At 35.1% G+C, this 14,672-nt stretch overlaps 1 protein-coding gene across 6 annotated transcripts in view; it reads left to right on the top strand.

Annotated features, from left to right (window-relative positions):
• PARG (poly(ADP-ribose) glycohydrolase) overlaps window positions 1-14,672 on the top strand; it is a 132,339-nt gene that overhangs the window by 68,668 nt on the left and 48,999 nt on the right. For all 6 annotated transcript variants that reach the window (XM_049645364.1, XM_049645361.1, XM_049645363.1 and 3 more), the window contains 3 exons: window positions 327-406; window positions 4,783-4,843; window positions 8,895-8,970. In XM_049645364.1, coding sequence (XP_049501321.1) covers window positions 327-406; window positions 4,783-4,843; window positions 8,895-8,970 — 217 coding nt within the window. The remainder of the gene's footprint in view (window positions 1-326; window positions 407-4,782; window positions 4,844-8,894; window positions 8,971-14,672) is intronic.

Below are 14,672 nucleotides of genomic sequence, written 5' to 3'. Positions count from 1 at the left end.
CACTGGCCTAATTGACTTTGGGGGACCAGATGGTGCCTTCTCCCTGGAGAAGGACAGATTGGAGAAATGTGGTTGTTAGAGAGTGCCATCTGACTTGAACAACTTTTAAGAAGCCTAGTTCTAGTTGATTTTAGTCTTTTCCAGATGCTGTTCTAATCCAGTTTTCCAGTTTTCTGTCATTACAGAATTGCCTTCCTTTACTTAGTAGCAATGTAGATGTAGTTTTGTGGGTCATTAAGGTATTTATTTATTTATTTATATTTATATTTTCATTAAGGCATTTTAAACCACCCTTTTTTATTTTCTTTATTTTTGATCTCTTTCAGGTTGTTTGAAGGACGTTCATCAAGGAAACCAGAGAAACTTAAGACACTCTTCTGCTATTTTAGAAGAGTCACAGAGAAAAGTAAATTTCTTTCATTCTTAATATAATTTTTATCACTGATGGGGACAGTTCAGATTGAGTGACAGGTCAGAAACATTTTGTGTTCAAAGTACACCTTCCTGCCCAGACCAAATAATTCAATATTATAATTCAGATTTTATGCGTATGCTATGTATGTACATTAAATGTGTGCTATGAATATGTGTGACTTTTATATACTCTGAAATTAGAACAGTGGAACATACTTTAATAAATTTTCATGAATTAAAAACAGTAAATTAGTACTTTGAAAAGAAAATATATTGACCAAAAAATACATTTCGAGTGTCCTTCCTTCCTTTCCTTCCTTTCCTTCCTTTCCTTCCTTTCCTTCTTTCCTTCCTTCTTTCCTTCCGTCCGTCCTTCCGTCCGTCCTTCCTTCCTTCCAAGTTTATTTCTTTTGAGAGAGAGAGCGAGTGAGTGTATGCTTGCACGCCCAAGTGGGGAAGGGGCAGAAAGAGGGAGAGAGAGAATCCCAAGTAGACTCTGCTCTGTCATTGCAGAGCCCAATGATGAGGGGCTCAATCCCAGGGCCATGAGATCATGACCTGAGCCGAAATCAAGAGCCAGATGCTCAACCGACTGAGTCACCCAGGCACCCCAGGTGTTCTTTATTTAAAGAAGCATTGACTACTAACAATTAGTTTATTTGCAGAGGACAGCCAATTTGTTGCCTGCTTACTCATCCCTCTCTTTTGTGGCCCCTTTACACACTGTAGAATTCTTATAAAACAGTATTGTACTTAGTGTTTACATGTTTGTCTTTTTCTGTTGGACCCTGACAATCTTGTTTTCCCAGATACTAATTGTGACACCTGAGGCAATAGTGGTAAATGTATAACCAGTGCTGGTAGCGACCAGCTAATAATAGATTGGTATTGGCACTCTTACCCTAGGAGCTGGGTGACCCAGACAAGTTTCTTAACACCTCTAAGCCTTAGTTTCCTGACCTCTAAAATCAAAGAATAATGATAATTACCTCATAAGGTAGTTGTAAATATTAAATGAGAAGTTACATACTTAATAATAAATGTTAGCTATTATCAGTGGGTGGCCTTTTCTAAAAGTTGATTATAAGAGAAACAAGAGCATCCCAAAGTTTGCTTTTGTTACATAGAGAAAGTCAACTCTGGTCAAGTGAAATGAGTTTCAGTTCTGGCCATTCAGTTGTTGGTTTGCCTTAAAGCACATCACTGAATCATTTTAAGGTCAATATTCTCATATTCTTCCTTTAGTATGTAATCTCACATTATAGTGTACTTGGCATTTTTTTCTTTTTGAAGGTATTGCTGTTGAACATTGTTCAGATTTTTGGAAATAAATCAGTTATCAGGATTTTGGTATTTAAGGAAAAAAATCATGCTTCTTTGGAGAGTTATCTATTTCTTATTTATTTTTAGTTTTGTTCATTATACTGAATAAAATAATTAAGGAAATGAAGGCTCATTTGTGTTTGTGAGACATAAAGCCAAATTAGAATTTGTAATAATTTTTTGGAAAGATGAGTATATTTTTGCTATTATAAATTTACTGTGCTAAACAGAATGAATTCCATTATTATACCTAAGTAATTCAGAGTTTACTTTTCTGTCCTTGGAGTCAAATTATGTATGTCTTCTCTAGTCACTAACTTGCCTAAGTTTTAGGATTTTATTTATTTGAGGGAAAAAGCTAAAATTTTGTTTTTTCAACTAGAAATTTATAAACCATCATAAATATTAGGAATTAGGCTGAAAAAATAAATTATAATTAGGCATTTTATTTTCTGGCTTTTTCATTGTACATGGTAATTTAGTCTTTTGTAGAAATGTAATGAAACATCTTACAAGTTTTTAGGATGGAAAGCTACAGGCTTAAGGAGGAAGTAGTGGTATAAAAGAGGTTTACAAGTTAATGATTACCTTACAAAGAAGTTCTGAAGTCTACCGAATAGAAACTATAAAAACCTATTTAAAGTACTGTATTTCATCATATCTAGGATATCGTAGATGGTAAAAAGTGTCATGTTATGTACCACTAAGAAGGAAAAAACACTCAGGATGGGCAGTCATAGGAGACCTCTCTTACAAAGCTGATACACCAAAGGTCTGTACCTTCAGTGTAAGGATAGTTGAGAAATGTACCTGGCTGTGCAAAAAGGAGACAACAAAGGAACTGCAAGTGCCAACCTTGGCACTGGCTAGAGAAAGGACAAAAAAATCTCCCCTGAGAATTTGAACCACAAGTCTCAAGTTTGGGGTCTGAAGTCATATTATCAGTGTGATCCACAAAAGCCTGCAACAGAGGACTTAATTCAGATCTAGATCAGGTTGGTGTTGCTCCCAGATGACTAAGAAGCAGATGCACATTTTCTCTGGAAAAATTCAACTGTAATCTAGACCAGTGGCAAAGGCTAAATACGTTCCATTATGAAAGTTGTATCCCAGTTTCAGAAGTTTAGTACATGAAAAACATGCGCCTTTTAGAATTGATAAAATGTAATTCTGTCAGGACCAACTTTTCAGTGTTGTCAGATGTCTATATTTTATTTATTTATTTATTTATCTATCTATTTATTTATTTATTTAATTTATTTTGAGAGAGAGAGAGAGGGTGTGTGTGTGCAGGAGGGGCAGAAGGAGAGAAGACAGAATCCCAAGCAGGTTCCACAGTCAGCACAGAGCCTGATGTGGGCTCGATCTCACCACTGCGAGGTCACAACTTGAGCTGGTCTCAAGAGTCGGATGCTCAACCGACTGAGCCACTCAGGTGCCACTATATTTTATATTTTAATGGAGATCTTGAGGTTTAAAGATTTTCAAGGGCTTTCTGAAATAATTTCAATATAGTTTTGGATAAAGTATCTTATAGATGGAGTATTTAAAAATTGAGGATTCATATGCAGCATATATTGTGATTTTATTAAGGGAAATATTTTATTAATCAAAGTAACCTAGCATAAAAGTTACCTTTTTATGGAAGAAAGGTAAAAAGAATGCTCTCAAGGTATTTCTGATATTAATTATATCTAAGGAACCATGTTCTACCTTTTTTCTGGCTTTCCCAGCAATATTCATTTATGAATTTCTCTTGGGATCTCCTAATATATCTGAAGGACATTTAATATATGAAGGATTTTAATATGTGAAGGACATTTAATATTCTTATTTATCTGCTAATTTGCTGAATGATAATACATTATTTTCTTATAAATAGAATTGCTTCTCTGGTGTTTGAATTGTTTGATCTCATACTTATGAGTTTTAAATATGCTATCCATTTGCCTTAGAGAAATTACTTAAGGAAATCTTAAGAATATTTATAACCCATATTAACAAAATTCTGTTTTCTACAGTAACTACTCCATATGATTTTTGAGTTGTTACTGCTTGTGACTGAGAGCAGAGAAATGTGGAATCATACAGAGGAATGAAATGATCGTCAAGCTTTCATTGGGCCTCTACCACCATTATCACTAATAGTTCCTGACATATCTCTTTGCTTAAGAGCTTTTTTCTTTCTTGCTTTCTTTCTTGCTTTCTTTTTTTTTTTTTTTTTTAACAGAAGAAAACAGAAGTGGCCTGGCCTTTTTAGTTTGTTCTTCGATTTGAATCAAATTACTTTTGGCCTGCTGATTTATTTGTTGTTTTTGCCACTAGTTTAAAAAAAAAAAAAAAGTAAACTTAACAGAAAAGGATCATACTCCTTTAACATGTACTGCATCATACTCCTTTAACATGTACTGCATTTTGATCCCCTTCCTATCTGTCCCTCCTTGACAACTATGTTATCTTTCTTTTCTCTAACCTCTTAGAACAAAGCAATCCCTCCTTCTAGTTAAGGTGCCTTGTAAGTAAAGCGATTGCATATCATCTAAACCCTGGATTTAACCATGTCAACTCCAAAGGGCATGCCAACAATTTGTTTTTTAATCGCAGACATTTTATTTTATTATAAAATGCATAAATGTGTATACATTCATCAATCTTCAGGTGTAGGATCAAGACCTTTCTTTGAAAAGGAGTCTATAGATTAAAATTCAGTTTTGTCTTTATTATATAAGCTACACCCATTAATGCACCTTTTTTTTCCAATGATTTTTCACAAGTATATTCAGTTTAGAAAACTTTACCAGTAAGTATCAACTGTTGTGCTGTTGTTTGTGTAGTTTTGTTTTTCAGTAAGGATTTTATAGCAAGAGTTCCTACTATAAGGATAATATTATTTTAAATCGATCTTCTGTTGTATTCTAACACTAAGCTTGGTATTTTCCCATTCGTTTTACAACCATTGTTAGATCCATTCTTTTACTGAATGTATATAATCTTTTCAAAATCAAAACTTCTTTTGGGTGTGTTTTTCTTTTATTGCTTTTGTAGAACCTACTGGCTTGGTGACATTTACAAGACAGAGTCTTGAAGATTTTCCAGAGTGGGAAAGGTAATAGTAATAAAAATAATCTGGGAATCCTAGAATTAGAAGGACTCTTTCACCATGCAAGGATTCTATTTCACAACCTCAGGAAAAATGGTTTCCCAACCTCTTAGTTGCCCTAATGCTAGGGGAGTTTTGTATCATAAATGATCCATTGATAGCTCTCATTGTTAGAAAGGCCATGCTTTCTGAATCAAGGCCTGCAAGCCTTTGACTTCTACTGTTTGCCTTAGTGGATTTTTTTGTTTTTGTTTTTGATTTTATTTTTGTTTTCTGAAACAAAATCTTATTTAGAATTAAGGAGTTTGTGTGTGAAGACACTAATATTAACTAGAACAACCAATATATAATGTTCAGTCTTACCTCCTCTTTTGGTTAGTATATATGTATTTTATGGCTTTTCATTCTGGAGGACAAGATGTTGGAAAATTTTTTCATTAAACTAAAATGTAAATAGTAATTACTTAGAATTTGTCTCAGTGACAAGAATTTTGAAGTTTGGCTATTCACATGCAGATTTTGTGGAAGTTGCTAATTTACTGGGGCTTTTTTTCTTATTATTTACCTACAAATAACTGAGAAGAATAATAATCAATCTGAGTTCATTCAGATTTGTAAGTTCCTTGGGGCCCTGAACTAGTCAATACTTTCCCTAGTCTAGAGCAGGTCCCCATATCACCTAAAGAGGAATAGATCACCTTTTCCATTGCACATGAGAACATGATCAAACATACTAAATGCATATTTTGCATATGCATTCGTGTTGACCAGTGCCTCTCATTTTCATTTTCCCATAATTTTTATCATAGCTTTTAATTATTTCCTTTGGAATTAGTGACGAAAGGGACTTACTTTTAAGGAAGTTAACTTGATAAAACACATCTGCTTAAGTGGCTTTCCTGTGGTGGTTTTTTTTTTATCCATCAAAGATGTTTATTTGTGAGGTGAAAAAAAACAAAGAAACTTACATTAGGAGCTGACTGCATGGCTGAGATGACTATTAATAGAGGGAAGTGGGTAAAAGTTTAAACAACCTGAAGACAAAAAACAAAAACAAAATTGAGCCAGAAAGGAAGAGAACATGTACAGCATTTTGGAGTCTTGGCGTATTAGAGATGAAAGGGACCCCCAAGAAATCATCTGGTCTAGCTGTCTACCAGAAGTATCAGTCAACTCTACCTGTGACAGATGACAGACAGCTTCAGTGTTGGGAAATTCACTCTTTCACCTCAGTGTGTCCCATTGTTGATGTTCAACATCATAATGCTTTCTTGACCCACCCCCATCTCTAACAGTGCACATAGGTAACACACTAAACTTACTCTTTTCTCTGTTTCACATATAATATGGATTCTAAACCCTTTATATTTGTTCTTGATCTACTCCAGGCCATTGGTCTCTCTTAAAATATGGTGTCTACAACTAAAAGTAACAATTTGCTGCTATCTGCCCAGGCCAGGGTACAGATTGCTTTTCTTAGCTTTTGTGTTAGTATCTGACAGGAATACAGACGTTTTGTTCATCTCACTTTGGTGTAGATTTTATAGATCATGCAGAGGGCTTGTTTTTAATTCAGCTGTAGATCTCAGCTCTTCATCTGACATTCATTTGGCACTAAGGGGAAAGGACACCCATTTGTACATTACCATCTGGGAGAGAAGGGATAGGTCAAAATGCCAACCACAATTGGCAAGGCTGCTGTGTCAGTGAGATAAATTTGCCCCTGAGTAAGATCAAGATACTCCCCTTAACTTTGATAGGCACAATTTGACTTGATAACTTTTCTAACGTTTTTGTTTCATTGATCTCTTTTTGTTTTAGCTGCTTCGTAAGTGAGTTGGAGAATGTAACTAATCAATCTCCCAGATTCCACAGAACCAGAAACATGCATTCACTTTAAGAGGGAGGATAAAGAAGAGATGAGGATTGTTGGTGTTCCCAACAGCAAGGGGCTAAATGAGAGCCAGGAAGTTGGAGGTTTTTCTGATTTCCAAGCTTCTGCCATGTTACAGTTAACCCAGCAGTCACCAGTGACTACCTTAGCTGGGCTTACTTAATCACAGAGAGTTACAGTCCTCTGTCTTTGATTCCTAGTGCGGTGGTATGAAAGATTTGCTTGGGCCAAAAGGGGACACCTGTCAGGAAGTTGGAGGATGCTTTTTTAAAAAGTGGCTAGCAATTTCATAATTTTATTGAGAGCTGTACTATATGTTGACAGCTTCCATCATGGAGAATAGTTGATGTCAGATGAGATTTGTTTTGAAGTCCTGGCTGACAAACTAGAGATTTCTGGATCGTGCTTCTTTGTCTTTTCAGTAGTATCCTCATGGATAGTCTCCCTTAGCATAAAATGGCTAGGAAAATAGGATCAAAAAACAAACGAAGGAAGTTAAAAAAAAAAATCAAACTTGTGTCACTACTTTCTACAAGAGATTTGGAAAGTAATTTTTCTAAAGGTGTAGCATACTGGTTAAGAGTTTGGACCACTGTTAGGTTACCTGGGTTCAAATCTTTGTTTTGCTTCATTTATGAGACTTAGGCAGGTTACTTAAATGCTTTCTGTGTCTTGTTTTCCCATCTGTAAAAGGAGATGGTAATGGGGTTGCTATCAGGATTAAATGAGTTAATGCAAATGCAGCTCTTAGAATCTGTAGTGAATTGCCTGCTGAGTTTAAGGCTCTCAGTCTTCTGGACTGGAGCTTCCCCAGAAATGTATTTGGACTCCTTGAATCAGGAAGAATGTAAATCCCAAAAAGTAAATAGCACTCCCCCAGTTAAATTGTTTTTAAAAATGTGTAATTATTATAAAAAATATGTAATTCCCCCCGCATGAATGCCACCCTTATGTAAGTTAGAGATTTGGATTTCATCTGTTATATTCTTTTATAACTTATATTCTTTATTAAGTAAGTAATGGGGAGAGTCTATTAGCAAAAAATGTCATCAAATACTATTAATAAAATGGAATTGATTGTTTAATATAATGTAAGACAGGTAAACACAGTAAGGGAGGAAAAAGTTTCTTCTTAACCCAGTTAGGATCCCAGACTGGGTCTGAAAATTAAACAGACAAAGACAGATTAACAGGAGAAAAGCACACAAATTTATTTAATATAAATTGTACATGTCGCAGGAGCCTTCTTAAGGAAATGAAAGCCCAAAGAAACAGACCCACATACTTTATACTAGGTTTGATAAAGAGTGAACATCTCTAAGGAATATGACAGATTAAGAAATATGAGGTAATTGTAGTAAACTGGGGGAAACTTAGCAAGGCTTGTTTGCTAGATTCTTGATACCCCTTCTTCTTTGGAGATAAGGATACTGCTTTCCTCCAGATAGAGGGTGGGCACCTTGCACATGAGGGGTTTATTACAGGGAAGAACTATGAGGAGGGGAGGTCAGAGTGACCCTCCTGTTTCTGCCATTTTCTCAAATTTAAAATATTTGTTAGGCCATGGTGTCACGTTTTAGGGTGGCATGACCTCAGTGACCATGGCTTATAAAAGGGAAAGAAAATAATTGTGACTTAGAGGTACTAGGTTCATCCATCAATTTTATTAATATAAAAATACAATAGATCAGAATTTCTGTGGCATGTATTTTCATCAAGATACCCCTGCCACACACACTCATGTTTATCAAACTAGTGAAAATAGACCCTATCTTAGCATCATATATGATTTATTGCTAAATTTTTCTGTATTTTTCTTTGGGTTGCCAACTGTAGCATAATAACATTTCATAGATCTTAAATTTTTTTTTATATTTTGAGAAGTTTTTCAACTCTTAAAGAAAAGAAACTGATATTTTATAGGAGAAATAATGGGTTTCAGAACAGCATATTATCCCATTTTAATTTAAATATGTGTATTTAATATTTGAATAAGAACACGTTTGGGAGCGTCTATATCAAAAATGTTAACCAGGCATCTGTTTCTGGCTTTTAAGATTCGAAACAGTTTCAATTTGTCTTTTATATTCATCTATATTTCCACATTTTTCTGTAGTGAAGTATTTGTCATTAAAAGTAAAGGATTATCTTTTTAAATTATAGATGTGACAAACCCCTGACTCGATTGCATGTCACTTATGAAGGTACCATAGAAGGAAATGGTCAAGGCATGCTACAGGTAGGTGAATCACAATGTGTGTGTGTTTGAGACTCTCTCTTATCGAGTGACAGCAAAGAAAATTTGAAAACCTATTTGTTCATCTCCTAAACTGATTTAATGCAAAGAAGCATGATAGCAGAATGGAGAAAAACACCAAACAGATCATCTTGACAGCCTTGGTAAAGCTGTTATTTGCCAGTGTACTGTTTCTCACGTGTGCCTCTTTAAAAAGCCTTTGACAGAAAATCTTAAGATCTGGACAACATCAGGCCTCTTAGTTCAGACATTGACTGTAGATTGACAGTGGAGGAAGTTCCCAGGGTATGGTCTTGACAAGCCATCACTAGGCAGTTTTGTTCTTTTTCTTTAAAGGCTGTTGCTCTGCCCCCAAATGATGACCAGCTTGAAATGTTTTTCTGCCACCAACCTTGTTTAGGTCTTAGGACACAGACATCTAAAATTGATTGATAAGAAAGTCGTCTCTCCCATATGTAACAGTTTTAGGTACGTGAGCCAGCTATGCTTGCTGTCTCTTCCCCGTTTCAGAGCAGGTTATTTTGTCCATCTCTCAGTCTTTGTTATTTATCTGTGTCATTGCCTTCACTTTAAAAACATATATTTTTGGAAAAAGGAGTTAACAAAGAAAACACCCTGTGTATCTAGCTTTAAATTGTTGTAACACTTAACACATGTTTTCCTTTTGCTTTGTAGTGATAGTGATCTTTTTTCAAAAATCAGTAATCTGAGGCAAAATGTTGGTGATTTGTGTTCTTATCCCAATGTCAGTATCCCAATGTCAGGCATCACAATGTCAGTTTTCTTTGAAAGATGCTTATACATCATTTCACTTCTACTGGGAATTGCTGATTTTTCTTCTTAGATCCTTATTTGGTGCTTATATTGGGTCAGACTCTAAATCAGGTTCCAGAGAGTGGACTAACTTGTTTGAATAACTTAATGTATACTGTAAAATTACTAGACTGATTTGCATTTGCCTAGTTATTATATATTTATACTCTAAGTGCTTAATGAAACTGAGATTCTTTTTAGAATGGCCTTTTAAAAGATACATTTATAATTAAAATCTTCAAAGGGGCAAACCATGTTTTGTTTTAAATCACCATCTCCCAGTGATTTTTTTGAGATTATAAATAGAAATACTTAGGATAACTGGAGTAATATTTGTCTGGTAGTTAAAAAATTTTTTTTAAATTTGTATTTAATCATTACTTTTTTTGTTAAATAATAATTTTGAAATAGGCTTAAAATTTACTTCAAATGAATGTTACTTTTCCCCCACATTTCCATTTTGATGATGTTCTTTTCTACATTAAAGTAATAGATTGACTGAGAGAGTCTTAATACACATGAAATAAACAAAGCTACTGCTAGTTAGCGCTGTGGGAATGCTGACCTTTCATCACAATACAATTCAGCAAGGAATTATTTAACAACATTCAAGGGTGAGATTCTTCCCACTTTTCTAGAATATATTATAGGTGAAATGTGAAACCTCAGTAGATTAAAAGAATACCATAAAGACTTCTATTAATTATTCTCCCTACCCATGCTATGTATCCCCAGGAGATTGGAGAATACTGTATTGCAATTTAAAAAGTTCCTTGTGTAGCATATAAGTTACATTATGCTGAATGGCAACAACAAGACCTCTCTAAGGATTGTTATCATTTCTCTCTTTTCATCAAGTTATAATTCAGAAACTGAATAATCTGAACAAGTAGCTTTAAAGTGAAGTGAGTTGGAAAATGGCTAAAAATAAGCACTCATATGCTTGTGTTCATGTTCTGGAACAGGTTTCTCACCTGTAATAGAAAGCCTTCTATTAAGAACTTTTTTAAGTAGTGGAAAGTTTGATTTTTTTTAAAGACCCCTGCCTTCAGGGGCATATTGAGTTTAGTATAACGTATTTATTTCTATGCATACCTTTCAAGTAATAAATGTTGGCCTTTTATTCAAAGAATGAATAATAGTATGCACATTGAATGTATTTCATTTATCATTACCAAGTTATACAAAAATTATATAGAACTTCCTTTTTATTTTAGTTATGTACCTTGTTCCAGTAAAAATTAAGTTTAGCTGATCTCAAACTTTGTTTCTCATTTGTATTCACGATACCATTATACTTACGTAGCTAGTCTCTTGGTTTTCAAGTGCTGTCTGTTTTAGTTTTTTGCTGGACCTCTCTTTTCTTCAGTTTCTTTCCCACTGACTTATTTGAGGCCTAAGTAATTCTTGTCAAACCTATTTAGTAGTCACCTAACCAGCTTCTCTGCTTTTAATTTTACACCTTTCCAATTCATTCTTTAAACTCTAGACTGAGTTTAAAGTTACAACTGGACCCTGTGTAAGGCCCAGTTGTAACTTTTCTTTTTATAATCATTCCAAGAATACCTTATCACCAACCATAATCCTTCACATACTCTACATCGCAGATAGGCGTGAGGAACATGCTTATCACTCTTCATAGAGCTGCTTACAGCTCTGTGTTTTTCCTATGTGTTTGTGCAGTTATTCCCTCTGCCTGAATGTCAGCAAAATCTAAATTGAATATCATCTCCTCTTGTAAACTCCCCTATTCTCCTCCCCATGCTCCAGTTTTAGTTAATTTTATTATTTGGAAAGGATCAAATATATTCTAGTAGGTTCGTTAATAAACATTTTTTCATTCTGCTTATGTGCTGGGATCTCATCTAGATTACAAATGCTGTGAAGCCAGGGCCCACGTCTTACTTATTTTTGTATCTCATGGTCCCCAGCACAATATTCAGTTAATATTTGTTGAATATTTTAAGTCATAAATCACCCAATGCATAATGATTTTATATGTTGTAAATAATTTTAATCAATGGACTTGTTGAATCAAGATTATTTTTCTATATAAGCTACAGAATTACTCTCTTTTTAGTGTTGATTTAGTATGTCTGAATGTAAACTTATATATGATTCTGTGATAACTCATTTCAAGATCTTGTCCAGTCATATTTTTCAGTATTTTCTAAGTTCTTTTCTAATGAAAGAAGACTGCTTTACCTTCTATTAGTTTCTGTCTTTCCACATATATTTTTATATATAAAAAAATTCATATTCTTGTTTTACTCTTTTGTAGAATAGGCTTCAAAGTATTGTTTAATATTACAATTGCTTTAGAGACATAAGCAACTTAAAAAAAATTTTTTTTAATGTTTATTCATTTTAGAGAGGAGAGGAGGAGGGACAGAGAGAAAGGGAGACACAGAAACCAAAGCAGGCTCCAGGCTGTGAGCTATCAGCACAGAGCCCAGTGCAGGGTCCGAACTCACAAACTGTCAGATCATGACCTGAGCCAAAGTCGGATGCTTAACCGACTGAGCCACCCAGGTGCCCTGAGAATACAAGCAGGTTTTAAGAAATCTTACATTTGACAGTAGTCTGAAAGTATATGTAAAATCATAGAAAAAAATCTATATTGGTGTCTGCCCCTGATTCTTTGCACAGAGCTCCTAAAACCCTTGTAATTTCCTAGGTGATGGGAGTGTCTTTTGTTCTGATGAGGTGACTTTTGGTGAGCTCCTGGAGAGCTTTAGGGTGGGGGCTGGTTACCAAAAAGACTAAGCCATGATTAGAAGCTTGAAACTTTCTACTCTACTCCCCATATTCTGGGAAAAGGAGAGGGACTGGAGACTGTGCTAATGATTGATGATCCTGCCTAAGTGATGAAGCTTCCACCAAACTACCCAAAAGTATGGCATTCAAAGAGCTTCCAGGTTGGTGATCATGTGGAAGTTGGTGAACATGGGGAGAGGGAGAGGTAGCTCTATGCCTCTTACCATATACCACGCCCTATCACTTCATATGTCTGTTCATCTCTGTCCATTATTATATCCTTTTTAATAAATGAGTAAACATAAGTAAGTGTTACCGTGAGTTCTGTGAGTTTATCAAACCACGAGAGCAGATTATGAGAACCCCATTTATAGCCGATTAACTGTAGTTGCAGTTGGTGTCTGCAGTGGGGCAGTTTTGTGGGACTGAATTGTTATTAGCCTGTTGGAGCTGATGCTAACTCCTGGTAGATGGTGTCAGAACCGAATTGAATTATAGGACACCCAGCTGGTGTTTCAGAATTGCTCTATGTGTGGAAACCCATACATCTGACATCAGAAGTGTTGTGAGTGTGGTAGTACTGTAGGAGTAGAGGAAAGAGAGTTATTTTCTCTGTACAGTATTCAAGCCTCTCTTGCCTTACTAAAATCTTTGTGGGTGTGGGTGGCTATGTATGTACACAAGGTGTTATGTATGTGTGTAATCTAAATCCTCAAATAGAGTAATCTAAAAGTTGGAAACCATTTCTTACATATTGCCCCATAGAGCTTCACATAATGTTGGACATGCTGGAGTGCTTAGTAAGTTTAAGACAAATAATACTGACAGGTAGAATTTGCTTTGTCTAGAGCATTGTGTAACTCATCTTTATTAATAGGAGCTTGGGGATCCCATTATAGTACTCCACAGAAAGCTTATGAGTAATTTTAAACTAAATTGGAAATATTAATTTAGTTGAATCTTTTTTTTTTTGTTTTAATGTTTATTTTTGAGAGAGGGGTCAGAGTGTTAGCAGGGGAGGGTCAGAGAGAGAGACAGACAGACAGACAGAATCCGAAGCAGACTCCAGGCTCCAAGCTGTCAGCACAGAGCCTGACACAGGGCTCGAACTCATGAACCATGAGATCATGACCTGAGCTGAAGTCTGATGCTCAACCGGCTGAGCCACCCAGGTGTCCCCTTTGGGTTTTTCTTTTAACTTTTTTTTTTTTTTATTCCAGTTAGTTAGCATACAGTGTGATATTAGTTTCAGCTATACAATTTTTGATTCAACACTTAGATACAACAACCCGTGCTCATCACCACGATGCACTCCTTAATTCCCATCACCTATTTAACCCACCCCCCGCCTATCTACCCTCTGGTAACCCTCTGTTTGCCCTCTATAGTTAAGAGTCTCTTTCTTGGTTTGCCTCTGTTTCTCCCTCCCCTGTGATTGTTTATTTTGTATCTTAAACTCCAAATAGGAGTGAAATCATATGGTATGTGTCTTTCTCTGACTGACTTATTTCACTTAGCATAATACTCTCTGACTCCATTCTCATCATTGCAAAAGGCAAGATTTCATACTATTTTTTGGCTGAGTAATATTCTATTGTGTGTGTGTGTGTGTGTGTGTGTGTGTGTGTTTGTGTGTATGTGTGTATGTATATATATACATAAAACATCTTCTTTATCCATCAGTCAATGGACATTTGGGCTCTTTCCATAAACGTGCACCCCAATGTTTATAGCAGCATTATCAACAATAGCCAATTTTATGAGTCTTTGTTGTTAAACTAGGTTTCCTGTTTTCTTTTTTTTTTCTCCTTAGGTATAGTAAAAATAAACAGTTTGTAATGTTCATGTAGTTTGCTTTGCATCTGAATTTAGGGTGAAATTTTATCTCTTTATTCTTTCACAGAAGAAAAAGGTTATCCAAAAAAGGGCAATTACTTAAAAAAAAGGGCAATGACTAAATTTTTCAGTTCTTTAAGGACAAATGTTTGATTGCCATATTATATAAGAAAGATATAATTATATTAGAGTCATATGAAATCCATAAATGGAAATTGAGTAGTGAATGGTAGGGAAATGATCTTGAAACCTTTCCAGATAAAGTTTCCTTTGATTTG

Source organism: Panthera uncia, chromosome D2 (assembly GCF_023721935.1).
Source record: "Panthera uncia isolate 11264 chromosome D2, Puncia_PCG_1.0, whole genome shotgun sequence".
NCBI classification, from domain to species: Eukaryota; Metazoa; Chordata; class Mammalia; order Carnivora; family Felidae; genus Panthera; species Panthera uncia.
This window is presented reverse-complemented; position numbering and strand designations above follow the sequence as displayed.